General features: G+C 39.6%; 1 protein-coding gene across 1 annotated transcript in view; it reads right to left on the bottom strand.

Annotated features, from left to right (window-relative positions):
- The window catches only part of LOC136884435 (small ribosomal subunit protein mS39), a 42,027-nt gene that overhangs the window by 22,020 nt on the left and 4,137 nt on the right, over window positions 1-15,870 (bottom strand). Inside the window, exons 3-6 of the mRNA XM_067156600.2 lie at window positions 13,204-13,401; window positions 7,487-7,616; window positions 6,609-6,750; window positions 5,918-6,149 (exon numbers count right to left, since the gene is read on the bottom strand). Of these exons, the coding sequence (XP_067012701.1) occupies window positions 5,918-6,149; window positions 6,609-6,750; window positions 7,487-7,616; window positions 13,204-13,401 (702 nt within the window). The remainder of the gene's footprint in view (window positions 1-5,917; window positions 6,150-6,608; window positions 6,751-7,486; window positions 7,617-13,203; window positions 13,402-15,870) is intronic.

Genomic DNA, 15,870 nt, shown 5'->3' with positions numbered 1-15,870 from the left:
GGAACTTTGTTACTATACTTTTACTCACCTTTCAATGCACCACTTACACATCTGCATGCCAACTTTGTAAACTAAAATGTTAGCTACCTAAGAACATTAATATATTAAAAAGTGTACTCCCCAGAAATTTTTGTCAGCTGGGTGGCAGGAATATTATGTAAGAAATAAAAATGATAACATTTCAAATTATTCCCCTCAAGTCATTGACAATAATATCAGACAGGTAAATATTAAATGCAAAATTGAATTATTTTAGTGTTATTATCACGAAAAAGACATAACAGAGTACAGTAGAACCTCGATTATTCGAAATCGGTTAATTCAAAATCCCGCCTAATTCGAAGAAGCTCTCGTTCCCGGAACATAAGATACAGGTTTGCATGTTATTTTAATTGTTTAATTCGAAATACGGATAATTCGTAATTCGAAGTACAATGTCGGCCCCATTACCGATATTCAGACTTTTAATTCGAAACTGCCTTTACATTTTAAAACACTAGTATGTTACAGAGTAATTTCAACTCGAAATTTACCCGCTCCGCGTCATAATAGAACGCGCGTTGCGGAACGTGGAAGGTTAGCTTTCCGCACTTACACTCACTTCGGTGGGTCTACAGTGCGCTTCACGATTGCTAAGTTGAATGAAATCGGAACTCTTTTGTGTTCAACCTTTTAAGGAACGCCGTAATATCACGCAACATGCAGTGTGCGGGAAAACAGAATCTGCGAACACTGGCGATGCCGACAGTTGACCAAAAATCGTGGCAAATATAATAAATTCGTAGGCACCGAACAATATTGACATTGCCGGTGAAACTGCATTGCTTTATTTTAATGCGAGCCCAAACGGTCTTATGATTTTAAAGGAGAAATTGCCAGCCGGGAAATCGTACAGTGTGAGGGATGGGGGTCATAGTAGTGTGTTGCAATGCACATGGAAGCGAGATACTTTATCCCCTCGTCATAGAAAACTTCGATAAGCCACAATGTTTTAAGAGCGTCGGGCACTTTACATGCCAGTACAAAGCATCTATAATAAAAATGCAAACAGTAAAGAAATCCAAAAAAATAATGCATTTGCACAGGGGAACCGGCATAATTTATCCTCGTCTTTGAATTGTGCGATTTTTTTTCTTATGTTTGTCAGTGATTTATCCAAGTGCATTATTTGAACATTGTAAATGCACCTTGTTGGATACATTTCGGAAATAGTTTTTTCCATGGCATTTTAAAGGTTTAAACTGTGAATCGAGGTGATTGCATGTATTATGGGTCTTAGAATACTTCGTGAGGCGGCAGGTGTTTACATTTCTGAAGTAGGCCTACGAGAGAAGTGCCATGACGGGAAATCGTACAAGGATTAGAGTCATAGGAAAGTTCGATTTTAAGGGCATCGGGTACTTTCTGTGTAAATACAAGGCATCTAAAATGCATACAGTATAGTAATCCAATTAATAAAGCACTTGCACATGGGAGCGAGCATAGATTTCTCCTCGTCTTTGAATCGTGGTTTTTTTTCTTTCTTTCGTTGCGTGAAGTTATGTTTACCAGTGAGATATCCGAGTGCATCATTTGAATACTGTAAATGCACCTTCTTGGATACATTTTGGAAATAGTTCTTTTTTCATGGCATTTGAAAGGTATAAACTGTGAATCAAGGTTAAATGCATGCAGTAACAGGCCTCAGAATATTTTGTAACGCGGCAAGGGTTCGTACTTCTGAATTGCGAATTGGCGTTTAATTCGAAATCACGTCATTCGAAGTCCGATTTTTTAGTCCCAACGACTTCGAATTAACGAGGTTTTACTGTATTTTGAATTTCTAATGTTCTACTGCTCCTTCATAATCACGCACTGAACTTGAGAGCTACAGTCGCATAAGTGCGGCCGGTATCCAGTATTCGGGAGATAGTAGATTCGAACCCCACTGTCGGCAGCCCTGAAGATGGTTTTCCGTGGTTTCCCATTTTCACACCAGGCAAATGCTGGGGTTGTACCTTAATTAAGGCCATGGCTGGTTCCTTCCCACTCCTTTCCTGTCCCATCATCACCATAAGACGGTGCGACGTAAAGCAAATTGTAAAAAAAAAAAAAAAAAAAAAAATCACATAACACTGAGACTTGCTACCATGACCACTGGTCAAGTGATTCCAAGCTAATCCAGACCGCTCGCACAGAACACTGCGTGATAGTCAAGTTAAATATTTAAGCTCTGATGTTATTGATGCAATTGTGTTGACAATAATGAAGATTTTATCATCTAAATAAACAATTCTGCAGTATTTACATTTAATTTGGAGCACCCAATGACTCAAATATATACAGTATTAATATCATGTAACTAGCACATATCTAGATTATGTTACCCAGGCGGTGTGTAAAAAGGGCGGGGTGGTGCGCCCATTAAAAAGATTCTAAGCAGAACAATGTAAAATTAGACAAAGCTGTAATCTTTTACTTTTGTTGTTCATAGTTTACATGGCTCATCCACTGAAATGTATAAAGTGGCAGGGAGGGATTCAGTTAGGTAAAAATAGAGTAAGCAGTCTGGTCTATGCTGACGACTTGGTCTTAATGGCAGATAGTGCAAAAAGCCTGCAGTCTAATACCTTGGAACTTGAAAATGGATGCAATGAGTATAATATGAAAATTAGCATTTCCAAGACTTATGTGATGTCAGTAGATAAGAAACCTAACAGAACTGAACGGCAGGTTGGGAATAAAAATTGGAACAGGCAGATCATTTCAAGTATTTAGGATGTGTATTCTCCCTGTTGAATCAAAGCTAAAGCAGTAAGCTTGCAATTATGAGCAACAGTATTCTGTAAGAAAGAAGTCAGCTACTGCACGAAACTATCTATACACCGACCTCTTTTCAGACCAAGTTTGCTTTATGGGAGTGAAAGCTGGGTGAACTCAGGATATGTTATTCATAAGTAACAGACATGAAAGTATCAACAATTATCGCTAGTACAAACAGGAGGAAACAATGGCAGGAGGGTACTCGGAATGAGGATGTAAAGACTAAGTTAGGAATAAACTTGACTGATGAAGCTGTAAGCATTAAACCGACTTTGGTGTTGGGGTCATGTGAGGCGAATGGAGGAGGGTAGGTTACCTAGGAGATTAATGGATTCGGTTATGGAGGGTAAGAGAAGTAGAAGGAGGGCAAGACAACAATGGTTAGACTCTAGTGATAGTCACATTACTCATGACTGCAGTGAAATTTGTGCCTTTCAGATGGAAGTATTTAGAGATTCAGTGCCAAAAAGTAACAAATCCACACTTTTTTCTGGAATATTTCTCTAACTGTAACGAAATACTTTGGGCCGATTGTTGCAGAAACGGTATTTAGACTATGTTTACAACTGAACAATGTCTAAGTATGGCTGCTGCATTGCAAAGACATTATTAATTTTATCACTTAAGAGACTGTCTAAAATCAATGTTCAACCGGCCATGTTTAAACACTTCCAAGAACACTTAACCTCAAATTTTAGGAGTGAATCACAATCAGAGGATTATGTACCATGAAACATACGACATAAGGGACAGTCTGGTAACTGTCAACTTGACTACAATTCTTGGGAACCAATATATTTTATTATATTTGGAATAATTTCCCTTCAACTACATTCATATCAGAATAAAGTGTCCCAATCTTCAGAGGGCTGTAACATACATCAACTAGGAGGAATTTAATTATTACATTTATTGCCACATAAGCACATGTAATACTGTAGTGACACTAACAAGTAGGTCGCGTGTGGGTTCTTTTGCAGGTAATCGTCGTGCTAATTCAGGTAAGTTTTCCACAACTATGAGATAGGAAAAGGCAAAAACTGGGAAGGAAGAGCTGTGGCCATAATAACAGTCCCAGTATTTGCCTGATGTAAAAGTGGAGAAACTACAGAAAACAATCTTCAGGCTGTCTATGGTGTATTTCGAACATATGATCTCTAGAATGCAAGCTACATCTATATGGCCCGTACAAAACACAGTAATAGTTTCCTCTTCTCTTCGCAGAAGCTATTTTGATTACACTCACCATAACAACACTATAATCAAAGCTACACTTCTCGTACTGTGACGTGTCGCTTTAGTGTTCATAAGATTATGAGACTATTTTTTTTTTTTTTTTTTTCCCCCCATTGAAAGTGAATTCTTATCTGCGGGCAAGTTGTGCTCATGCTTAGCCATATTTGAGTAATGTGTAAGAAGATGACAGCTGACTAACATTTGGCGCTTGGTTGTGACAAGCAAAGAGTTGCATGGAACACCCTTCCATTCCCATTTTTCAACCAATACTGGAACTTTCAACGTCTAGTTAAATACCAGCTGAACATTGTTTATGCAATGGAAGATCATGCTCGAATTAGACATTGTTTAGGTAGATGTAGTCTATGACTTAAAACTAGTCATCGTTTCTGCAATCGGCCCTTTGTATAATAATGTATTAAGTTCTATGCTAGCATAGAAGTCTATGCCATTTTTAAGGACACTTTCTCTCAAATCATTGATTCTTTGTCAAAATATGAATTTTTCATCTAAACTGTGTTATGTGGCTGAAGATGTTAATAATATACGAAACATGTACCACTTTTAACCAATAAGTTGCCTTAAGCAACTAATGCATCGACAAGGAGGAAAATAAAAAATATTAAGTTGTGAATTTGAAGGCGATGTCAGAGTCAATTATTAGTACACGTCGATTGCTGTTCTGTACAGAAAATTAGAAATGAAAGAGGAGAACATGTTTTGTAACAAATATGTAAATAATGTGATCGACAGCAGTTATTAACTCATTAGAAATAAAGGCTAAGTAAACGATCACGTAATTTTAATGCTGTTGTTTGTTGATTGTCCAACCCTTGTTCCGTTTCTCAATGGGGTCGGGTATGAGGTGAGATAAATCTGTCGTGGCGGGTTTTTATGGCGTCAACCTCATCAGAGGAGTTAATGACATGAAATGAATGACGTGATATATGATAGTAGGAAGAGGGTGAAACCTAGTGTCGGCACACAGCCTACTCTTGTTGAATAGCAGGGGTCTGCTCAAGGCTTAACATCCCCATCCAACGGACAGATCACCATCAACAGCGTCATATGCCCTCACTCCATATGAGCACTGCGGAGAGGTTTTGGAATTTAATCCAGCTTTTGGCATGCAATCTAGTAATTAGAAATTGTATACCACCACCTCCCCTACTCTGCCGGCCAACATTCTGATGGTGAAATTTTTTCGACCAACGGGACTCGAACCGGCCAACAACGGTGTCAGATCGTTTAGACTTCAGCGCCTTAACGATCATGGCCACCAGGCGGGCTGCTTAAATTTAATGCTAAATACTGCAATTAAGTTAGAATGGTATAAACTCAAGATATGGCAGAACGCATCACTGATTTCAGAGGTTAGCTTGTATTTTATCGCATCTGGTTAAATTTCGGTAAGGCTATTCCCATGTAAATTTATAGCGAGAATGTCATCACTTTTCTACTGGCGCTTGATATGTTTTTATAGTACATACGCGGTTAAGTTAGGTTAGGTGACTGTGTTCGAATAAGAAAACTGAAGCATTTGCCACAGAGGCCTCTGGAGTGATACTATAATTTTTTCAGATTGAAATTAAACATACACCTTCACACAGTATTGGGTTTCGAAAAATAACAAACAAGTAAGCCACAGTGTGGATATCATCTGCGAAAACACAAGTTTTGAACAAACTGACTGCCATTTTTTACCGATTTTAATGTGTATGGGGTTTACCTCAATTTTTATAAAAAATCAGATATAACAACAATCCGCTATAGAGAGTAAACTTTTCGCCATTATGATTTTTCGCTATAACAGACTTCTACTGTACTTAGAAAATTCACACATACCTGGTTAAATTAAAATAAAAGTTGGTGAGCCTACCTGAATGAGTTTCCACTGCAAATCTGCACTCTCTCTTAGAAAGTTCACGCCCCGTAGTAGAGAATTGTATGTTTCTGTCAGCAGAGGAATGCCTTTATCCTGAGTCTCCTGGTAGAGTTCCCAGGCTCGATCTACTTGGCAGTAGTTTGCCATGCCTTGGATCAGCGCACAGTATGCTGCAGGTTCCTTTGGTTCTAGAGACTGGAATATTGCTTCTGCTAGTCCATTATCTCTGACAGAAAAACAATATATCACACTCCAAACTAATTTCAGTACATTGTCAAGGGATGTGAGACACTGAATGCTAACTAAATGTATTGTCACTTGCAGTGGCATGAACATTCTTTTAGCTTTGACGAATGAGTTGGCTTTACTGTTAGGGGCCGCAGCTGTGAGCTTGCATTCAGTAGGTAGTGGGTTCGAACCCCACTGTCGGCAGCCCTGACGATGGTTTTTCATGTTTTCCCATATTTACATCAGGCAAATAATGAGGCTGTACCTTAATTAAGGCCACGGCCGCTTCCTTCCCATTCCTAGCCCTTTCCTGTTCCAATGTCGCCATAAGACCTGCAGTATCTATGTCGGTGCGACATAAAGTAGATTGTTAAAAAAAATCCGGATGCAAGCTCACAGCTGCGTGCCTCTAACCGTATGGCCAACTCGCCCGGTATATAATGATAATGATACTCACTTCCATGTCTTTCTCCTCTTCGTATTGCCTCTGGTTCCTTGGCGGAACCATCGTTCTTCAATCCACTCCTCAGGCAGAGAATCTTCACAGTTATAAAAGCATAACAACTCCAACAACTGCTGCCTTGTATCCTGAGACACAGCTGGAAAAGAAAAGAAAAGTAAAAAGGCTCACTTACTAGTAAGTGCTAATAAGTACTACTATACAAGCTTGAGTGGAGCTTTTAAAAGTAGGAAAGATCACAGTATGAAGATAAAGTTAGAATTCAACAGGACAAATTGGGGAAAATATTCATTTATATGACAAGGAGCAAGGGATTAGAATAAATTATCAAGGGAAATTATCAAGGGAATAAATTTTCAAGTTCTTTGAAAATGTTTAAGAAAAAAACTAGGTAAGTCTGGAACGTAAAATGGTTGTTCAAGAGGTTGCCAGGAGGAATCAGTTGCTGGCATCGTTTGTTGTGACAAGCAGTCTTGGCATCATCCAGCGGCTTGCAGAAGTACGCCTCATTCACTGTCATTTGCCCATGCAGGTAGTCAATCAGCAATATACTAGATTTTCATCTACTTGGCACAAGACACCATGTACTAAAACTCAATCAGCATTGACAATCCAAGGTGAACACATTTTGATTTATATCTAACAAAACATGGTATTTGATGGGGGATGATGCCCGCAGAGTCGGCGATGATGGTCTCTTGAGATCTTGACATGAAATACCCAATGTTGGAAGAACTTGGGCCATGAATTGATACATATCTAAAAAGGTCCTGAGTTTTGATAGCATCACTTAAAACTTCAGGCGAAAAGTCAAAGTAAATATAGGCAATCAATAAAGGTTATAAACATCTCCCAAATAATATAACAATACTCACGTTTCTCCTGCTTTTCTAACAGCTGATAAACAGTGATAGCATCACTGACTGCAGCGCTATTTATAAGCGATCTCAGTGTCTCTTCTGCCACATCACTATTTTCATCGTAGATGGCTTGGGGCATGAAATCCTAGTGAACAACACAAAAACTAGTAAAAAACATTATGAATGTCAGATAAAAGTAAAATACAAGCCCCATATTCAAGGCAAGGAAAAATGAAACTTATGAGCAACTTATATAGTCACTGCAGCTCGAAATACCGTTCTGTGACAATGTTGTCGGAGAAATACAGACCCACAGCAAATGTATCACTTAGGATGAAAATTTGATGTCGATGATGATGTTTGTTGTTTAAAGGGGATTTACAGCTAGGTCATCGCCCCCGAGGTGCAGTGAAATTAAAATTAAAAAATTAATTATCTACTGGCTAGACTCTAAAACAAATGATGATGAAGAAATGATCATGAAACCCAACCAATGGATCCAATTCACAGTGCCTTAATTATCTAACGGTATCCAAAAAAGACATCCGGAAGATTACTGGGATCAATTGGCAGAACACTGCTCAAGACCGTCCCAGATCGAGAGACCTCATGAAAACCTACCTTGCTTCGGACTTAAAGAGGCCACGTCGTAAAAACGATTGAATATGGCTGATAGTAATAGTGATTCAAAATCCAGGTCACCAGCCCCTCATAATGGTACTAATCACTGGTAAAGCACAACCATGGGGTTCCTCCTACAGTGGTACTAATCACAGGTAATGCTGCTCATGGTGTTCCTCGCATGGTGGTACTAAACACAGGTAATGTAGACTCAGGGTATGTCACTACTCACAGGCAACGCAGACCCACGGTGTTCCTCACGTAGTAGGACTAATCACGGGCAATGCACAAACCCGTGGTGTTTCTCACATAGTGGTACTAATCACAAGCAACATAGACCCATGGAGTTCCTCACATAGTGTGGTGCTACTCATAGGAAACGCAGACCCACTCCGAGCAGAGTGGAAACAACACATCTGAGCGACATGCTCGGCACCTACTCTTGCTAGACACTAGTCTATGCAACCGAGCGTGTGCTCCCCCGCCACAGTGGAATGCACACAATGATACTAATCACAGGCAACACCCAGATCCGTGGTGTGCCGCACATAAAGGTACTGCTGTAGGTAACGTAGCCCCATAGTGTTCGTCACATGCTGGCACTGATTGCAAGTAATGTTGGCTCATGGTGTTCCTCACATAATGGTACTAATCATAAGTAGCCTCATGGTTCTAATTTCATCATCCCTTGGTCGCCCCTTTTAGGCACCCCTTCGAAAGGCAGGAGATACCGTGGGTTATTCTTCATTTGCATCCCCCACCTACTGGGGGTTTAAAGATAAGAGTCACAAAGGTTGTGAAAATGATAAACTCACTGGGCTTTGAATACTCTAATACTGTCGGGGTTGGAAAAGAACAAGAGTTAACCAAGGGAGGTCAGATAGGATAGATGAAAGGGAGGAGCTTGGCAAAAGTAAGTGGAAGCAATGCCAGGACTCAGCTAAGGGCCCCGTGATCGCCAACCCATTCTCCCAAGTAGAGAGTTCCTGGGGCCCCTTTTAGTCGCCTCTTATGATAGGCAGGGGATACCGTGGGTGTATTCTTTGTCTGTGTCCCCCGCCTACAGGCTGTGGGTGGAGATTTGTTGATAAGGTTCATGCAGTACTGAACCTTAGATGACAGAACCTTTCTGGTCAGAGTTCAAGGCTGAAATACATCAGATTGAGCCCGGTTTCATCAACAGGGTTTAAACCTTAACTCTGTGTTACACAGTTTTAACTTTGAATTTGACTACTCATTCTGTTTCATCAAGGAGGGTTAGTTTTAACTCTAAGTTAAGGACGGAGTTAAGTTAAACCCTCCTTTCAGCTGGGTTAAACAGTTCACTCGAGGCTAAAAGCAAAAGGGCCGCTGTAAATCATGCGTCGGATGCTGAGCTGCTTTATTTTAGATATGTTAAATGGTGTTCCTAACAGAAATAGGCTTATATGGGGGAAGTATTTTCAAAATCTACCCAAGTAACAATTTCTGAAGAGGTATACACTGTCAGAAATTGTCATTAGTAACGTCGCCGGTGAAATTCACAAGAAGTGTGTTAAAAACCTCTAACTTTTTCAGTCACAGTTTCCTTGATTGGTGCAGTAGCTACTTCCTGCGAGGGTTAATAAGGTGTTAGTTAACCCTCTGCTGAAACAGCTTCATAAAACACGCGACTCGCAAGAACGGGTTAAAATGCTAACCCAAAGTTTAAAAACTCACGGTTAGAGTATATTTAACTTTCCTTGATAAATCCGGGCCATAAAGGTTTTTCTAGGCTGGGTAACGATATATTGAAATTTAAAACAAGAATATACAGGTTGAGTCACCTAACATTACCACAGACAATATTTCTTAAGCAACAAGGAATTCTGAAAAACAATTTTCACACACACAATGTTAAGAGGGCTGATGAAATTAGTGGATACAATTAATTAACAAACATTTTTGTACTGTGTACAACATTCAACACAAACTTACGTATTTTTAAATGCCCCCTCGCCTCCACCAAATTATCTCTAACATAATTCAAAGCAGAAAAAATTGATTAATAATGTTGTTTTTTACAACGTAATGCGTTAATTCAGTCCCAAGTAATTGTAATGCAAAGTTGACGCTTGAGATGCGCTCCTGAGCAAATACAACTCCAGAGGACACGAGGCAGCCTGCGGTAGGATTACATCAGATGTACTGCACAATGTTATCTATTTATTACGCAGCCGTTTGCAAGTGTGTACGGAAAATAATGGGCAACATGTCTAACATGTAATTGTGTAGCTGAATGTGTACAATATTCTCTGACAAAGGTATTCCGTACAGTACATTTTACAATTTGTTTCATATCGCACTAACACAGATAGGTGTTATGGCGACGATGGGATAGGAGAGGCCTAGGAGTGACAAGGAAGTGGCCATGGCCTTAATTAAGGTACAAACTTACGTATTTTTAAATGCTCCCTCGCCTCCACCAAATTATCTCTAGCATAATTCAAAGCAGAAAAAATTAATTAATAAAGTTGTTTTTTACAACGTAACGCGTTAATTCAGTCCCGAGTAATTGTAATGTGAAGATGACACTTGAGATGCACTCCTGAAAATGGGAAACCACAGAAAACCACCCTAAGGGGTGCCGACAGTGGGGTTCAAGCCAACTATCTCCCGAATGCAAGCTCACAGCTGCGCATCCCTAACGGTACGGCCAACTCGCCCGGTCCACACAGTACAGAATTCTTACAAGAACAAAGCTAATCAAATGTTGGCATGTGCACGTAATGTGCTATTTATATTTAATTTCTTAACAAACTATTAAGTTACATTATCACTGTTCTTCCTTCATCGCATTTTTTCGACAGACACATTATTCAATTTTTTAAAACATGGCTGTTCTTTTCCGATGACCCTGTACATTGAGCAGTAATCGTCCCGCACAACCCAAGTCTTCGTTACAGGTCAGCTGGGAAGGAAATTTTCTGGAACTATGCAATACTCCAAAATACCTAGGAATTACTCTTGAAAGCACAGCTCGAACATGACGCAGAAAATGGCTGCCAGTGCAGAAGCTGACTAGAACAACTTGGAGTGCACATCCAGATGCATCTGCCCCTTGTGCTGTACAATTCTGCAGCTGAATATGCATGCCCAGTCTGGTATAAATCCTACTACTCCAAAACTCTGGATGTGACACGCCGAATTACCACTGGCTATCTACGTCCCACACCTCTGGGAAGCTGCCCTGGAGGATCAGTGGAGTGTCCAACAAATCATCCCAAGTTCGGGGAGTTTGCTCTCGGCTGAAGTAGTCGGTTTTTGAAGTACGGTTAAAACTCTTGGCACACCATATCATTGTTGGCACATCCTTGCTTTACACCATTTGTTAACTTCAACCATCCAGCTCTTTCGGGTTCGACTTTGACACAGCTTTTAATGAATAAAAAACATAACACTATAAATTTTATAAGTATTTTGACCATCCTAAGCTTAACAACAATGTTTTAAATCAGAAATATGACAAAACTGGTGCAACAGGAGCATTTTTAAAGACCCCACCCTTTAAAACTTTTCTTACTAATGCACAATAACATTCAAAAGAGTAGTAATAAAATGTTTAATAGTGTGTTTTTTATAGGTGTTATATTTAGTGTTCAACAGACTGAAAAGCTTGTAAGATACATATGTGAAATAAGCCCAAACTGAAAGGAGAATGGCTTCCACTTTAACAAACAAACAAACAAACAAACAAACAAACAAACAAACAAGCATTATTTTTCAAAAAGATGAACTATAATTCTAAAACTAAGTGCACAATTTAAAGATTTTAAAAAATCTTAATATAATTTTTTTTTTACAATTTGCTTTACGTCGCACCGACACAGATAGGTCTTATGGCGATGATGGGACAGGAAAGGGCTACGATTGGGAAGGAAGCAGCTGTGGCCTTCATTTGTCTTAATTTAGACTACCAGTATATTAACAGTCTCACTGAGCATCAGGCTAAAATGAACCAAGATAGAAAATTCAATACAATCGCCCCTTTAAGAGAAGAGAATGAGGTAGATGTGTTAAACAGGAGTAAAAGGGATTTAAGACGCGAAGGTTGAAGAAAACTTGACAACTCACTACCCAAAGTTTGCAACATTATAATGAATTTGAAATTAAGGAAATCTTATTTGGAATTCCATTCACAGGACAGATGCGTTCATTGCAATGTCCATGAACCCACCAGCCCACCCCCAGAAATACATTTACTTTTATAACCTAATAAGGAGCAGCACACGCCATTCTCCATCGTTCAAGTACCGTAGCTACTTGCATATGTGATGCGACGTTATTCCCATCAATTATGATAATTAGATTCCGTTACCTACTGTGGCGGAATAAAAGCACAAATAAATAGAACATGTAAAGGAAACAATGTACAATACAGAACAGCAATATTTTTATATGAAACTTACCTTAATGTAGTGGAGGATACAGGGCTGCGGCAGCCTTGAAGAATTTGTGTACCCCCATGTTTCAGGGGAATCACCCCAGGGCAATCTGTGTCAGGAAAAAACTACGGAAGGAAGTTGTAATTCACCTTTCCACCACTAGCCAACATAGAATGCGCTGCTATATTGTCCTAAGCCAATCTCTGTTATCATTAGAACAGTGGGCCCCCTTTGTGCCCACACTTCCGTCCAAGCAAAGTCTTAATTCACCTTTCCTCCACTAGTTCATGTAGAATGTGTCGCTATCACCCCAAACCAATCTCTGTCATGAGAACAGTGGCCCCCTTGGGGCCACACTGCCTTCAAGAGGCTTTTATCTATGGCCATGGTGCATACTGCCAACATGGAAAGAAAAAAGCCTTAATTCACCTCTTCACCACTAGGCCCGTAGTTCCTAAACAGACAGGTTGGCAGCCTCGTGGACCACCTGACCATGTCCTCCATGAGAAGTAAACAAAGGATAGTACGTGTATGTGGTGAAGACTGTGTAGTGAGGGAGCAAGTATCAATGAAGGTTGCAGAGGAGAATCATGTGAAGAAGAAAAACCACAGAAAAAAAACTGTACCTAACCCACACATGAAACATAAGCAAATAGCCAAGTTGCCTTTTCTTTGGCACCTTTAAATTTTAAAAAAGTCATGCAATACCTTGATAGGAGGATCTGCCTCTTGGTGCTGGAACAGTTCTGGGTGTTGATTTCTTATCCAGTTTGCTGCTTTGCGACCAGACTCCTTGGCTAACGCAAAAGTACGCTTTCCAGTATTTGACATAGGAATAAGGAATGGATCATCATGATACTTGTAGTGAGCAGCTGTCGTGTCACGCTGAACGGTACCTGCAAGTGCCTACAAATATTTCACAATTAAATGACATCTGATAACACATGTTATCTACAACAAGCTAAACAGACTCTTTAAAAGTCAAGAAGGAAAGGTACAAAAACAAATGTGCCACTTCTGTACCCAGTATACAGACTTATGGATGATAAAAATCATATAAAAATGATGTGCAACGATACCTGAAGTAGCAGAAAGGAGAGATCCTTCCTTTATGCTTGCCAGAAACGCACCATCCCACCCCAAGAAGTATTCTTACTTGTATAGAAGAATTAAAACCGAGACTGTGTAAATCAGCTGATTATGACCATGTGCTGTGTTCCTATTGGCCGGCCATAGTGCTGAATGGGAACTTGGGCTCAAGAAAAGGTTCACATACTATACCTATTCACCAGACAAGCTTCCTAATGTCTCCAACAGAGCTCACATTGTGTGCAAGTACAGGGCTGCCATATTCACTAAAATTAAGAGAACCACAAATTTCAAACATACCAGACCAATCGTTTTGTCACTAACCTACCCTAACATATCCAGACCAATTGTTTTGTCACTAACCTACCCTAACCCATCCAGCCCAATAGTCTTGTCACTAAGAATGCATAAGTTGGCAAGTTTGACGAGTGTTGCGTGACGTCGCCCGAACCATGCCATATTGGATCTCTAACCTCACTTTCGCACACCGGGTACGGAAGCTTTACCAAACAAATAAAGCTTCTGCCATATCACAGACATTCTTTATATTCAAAGTGATCTTCAATGAATAAAGTGGGGTACAGTTATCATTGTCGTTATGGTGAGCTATCTCTAGTTGCCTTCTTGTGACATAAAACAGGAAGGAACAGTGATGAACATAAATAGCATTGACTCTTTAATAATAATAATAATAATAATAATAATAATAAAAATAATAATAATAATAATAATAATAATAATAATAATAATAATAATAATTTAAATATCTTTGAGAACTAATAACACATAACCTAAATGAAAAAACTCAATCCCAACAAGAACAAACAGATTAGCTAAAGCACAAAAATTAACATGGGACATCTACAAAAAGAAATGTTTATCAAACAATTCAAAAATAAAAAGTTATAAAACCGGAAGCTACATGTGCAGCAGAAACAATTTTTCACATGAATAAACAATCAAAGACTGACAGACTTCAGAAAATTGAAAGGAGGATTGGAAGAACCTGCATCAACAAAAAATACCAGAAAGATGGACAGTGGCGGATACTACCTAACAAACCCGTGTACAAAGAGCTAGAACCCATTACAGATACTATGCGTAAGAGGAGACTGGGTTTCTTTGGACGTATCATGAGGATGTAGGATTCGAGACTTCTGTAACAGCTAGTACAACACAATCTCGTCTCAAAAAGTATCACAGCAGGATGTAAATGGATCAGAGAAGTAAGAGAGTATCTGAAGGAAATAGGGCTTACAACAGAAGACATCACAAATAAGATAAAACTGAATACAAAGCTCAAGAATACAAACCTCTGCTTTACCCTTATGTGAAACAAACCCAAAACACACACATTTTCAACTGAGGAAAGGGCACAAAGATCGGAGCATCTGTACAAGTACTGGGAGGACCGCAAAGCCCGAACAATCTCTTCTAAGAGACCTGGACGATGGACTGACTAAAGAGATCCTATGTGGTCATAAATCGAGAATAATAATAATAAGGTAATTCTTTTTTACATCCCACTAAGTACTTTGCAGTTTTCAGAGACGCCGAGGTGCCAGAATTTTGTCCGCAGGTGCTCTCTTACGTGCTAGTAAATCTACCGACATGAGGCTGACATATTTGAGCACCTTCAAATACCACCAAACTGAGCCAGGATAGAACCTGCCAAGTTGGTGTCACAAGGCAGCGCCTCAACCGTCTGAGCCACTCAGCCCGGCGAAGGATGTTAGGGATAGTCTGTAGAATGATGAACATGTCAACAAAAAAAATCCCCAGCAAGAACCAAGGAAAAAATTAAGTAGAACAAGTAGTTTATCAAACTCAAACACAAAATGAAGATTATCTTATATCTGCGAGTGTTATCAGACATCAATGAAGAAAAAATGACCTTGTAGTTTTATTAACTCTTGATACTATGTTCATAGGCATAGAGTATCCAGTTTTACATGAATTCTGAACCACATTGGCCTTCATCAGGGCATGTGAAAGTCTGCCATCGACAGTGAGCAAAGAAATTCTTTGAAGAAACGTGGAAGTCACAATCATACTATTCATGGCCCCCCACAAACTAAACTCGGGGAATGTTGCGCTGGGCTGTGGTGGTCGGTGGGGAAGTTACCGATCATCGCCATATGTTGACAGTTTCTTGAGTGTGTCACGCTGTGCCATGGTGTTGTTATGCATGTATTTCTGGAGTGCAGGTATCCATATATTTGATAACTTGAAGCCGTCTTCCCTGTTGATGTTGTTTGGGCGCAACTCTATCTCTATGGCTTCCCT

The sequence above is a fragment of the Anabrus simplex genome, chromosome 12 (genome assembly GCF_040414725.1).
Source record: "Anabrus simplex isolate iqAnaSimp1 chromosome 12, ASM4041472v1, whole genome shotgun sequence".
In the NCBI taxonomy this organism is placed as follows: Eukaryota; Metazoa; Arthropoda; class Insecta; order Orthoptera; family Tettigoniidae; genus Anabrus; species Anabrus simplex.
This window is presented reverse-complemented; position numbering and strand designations above follow the sequence as displayed.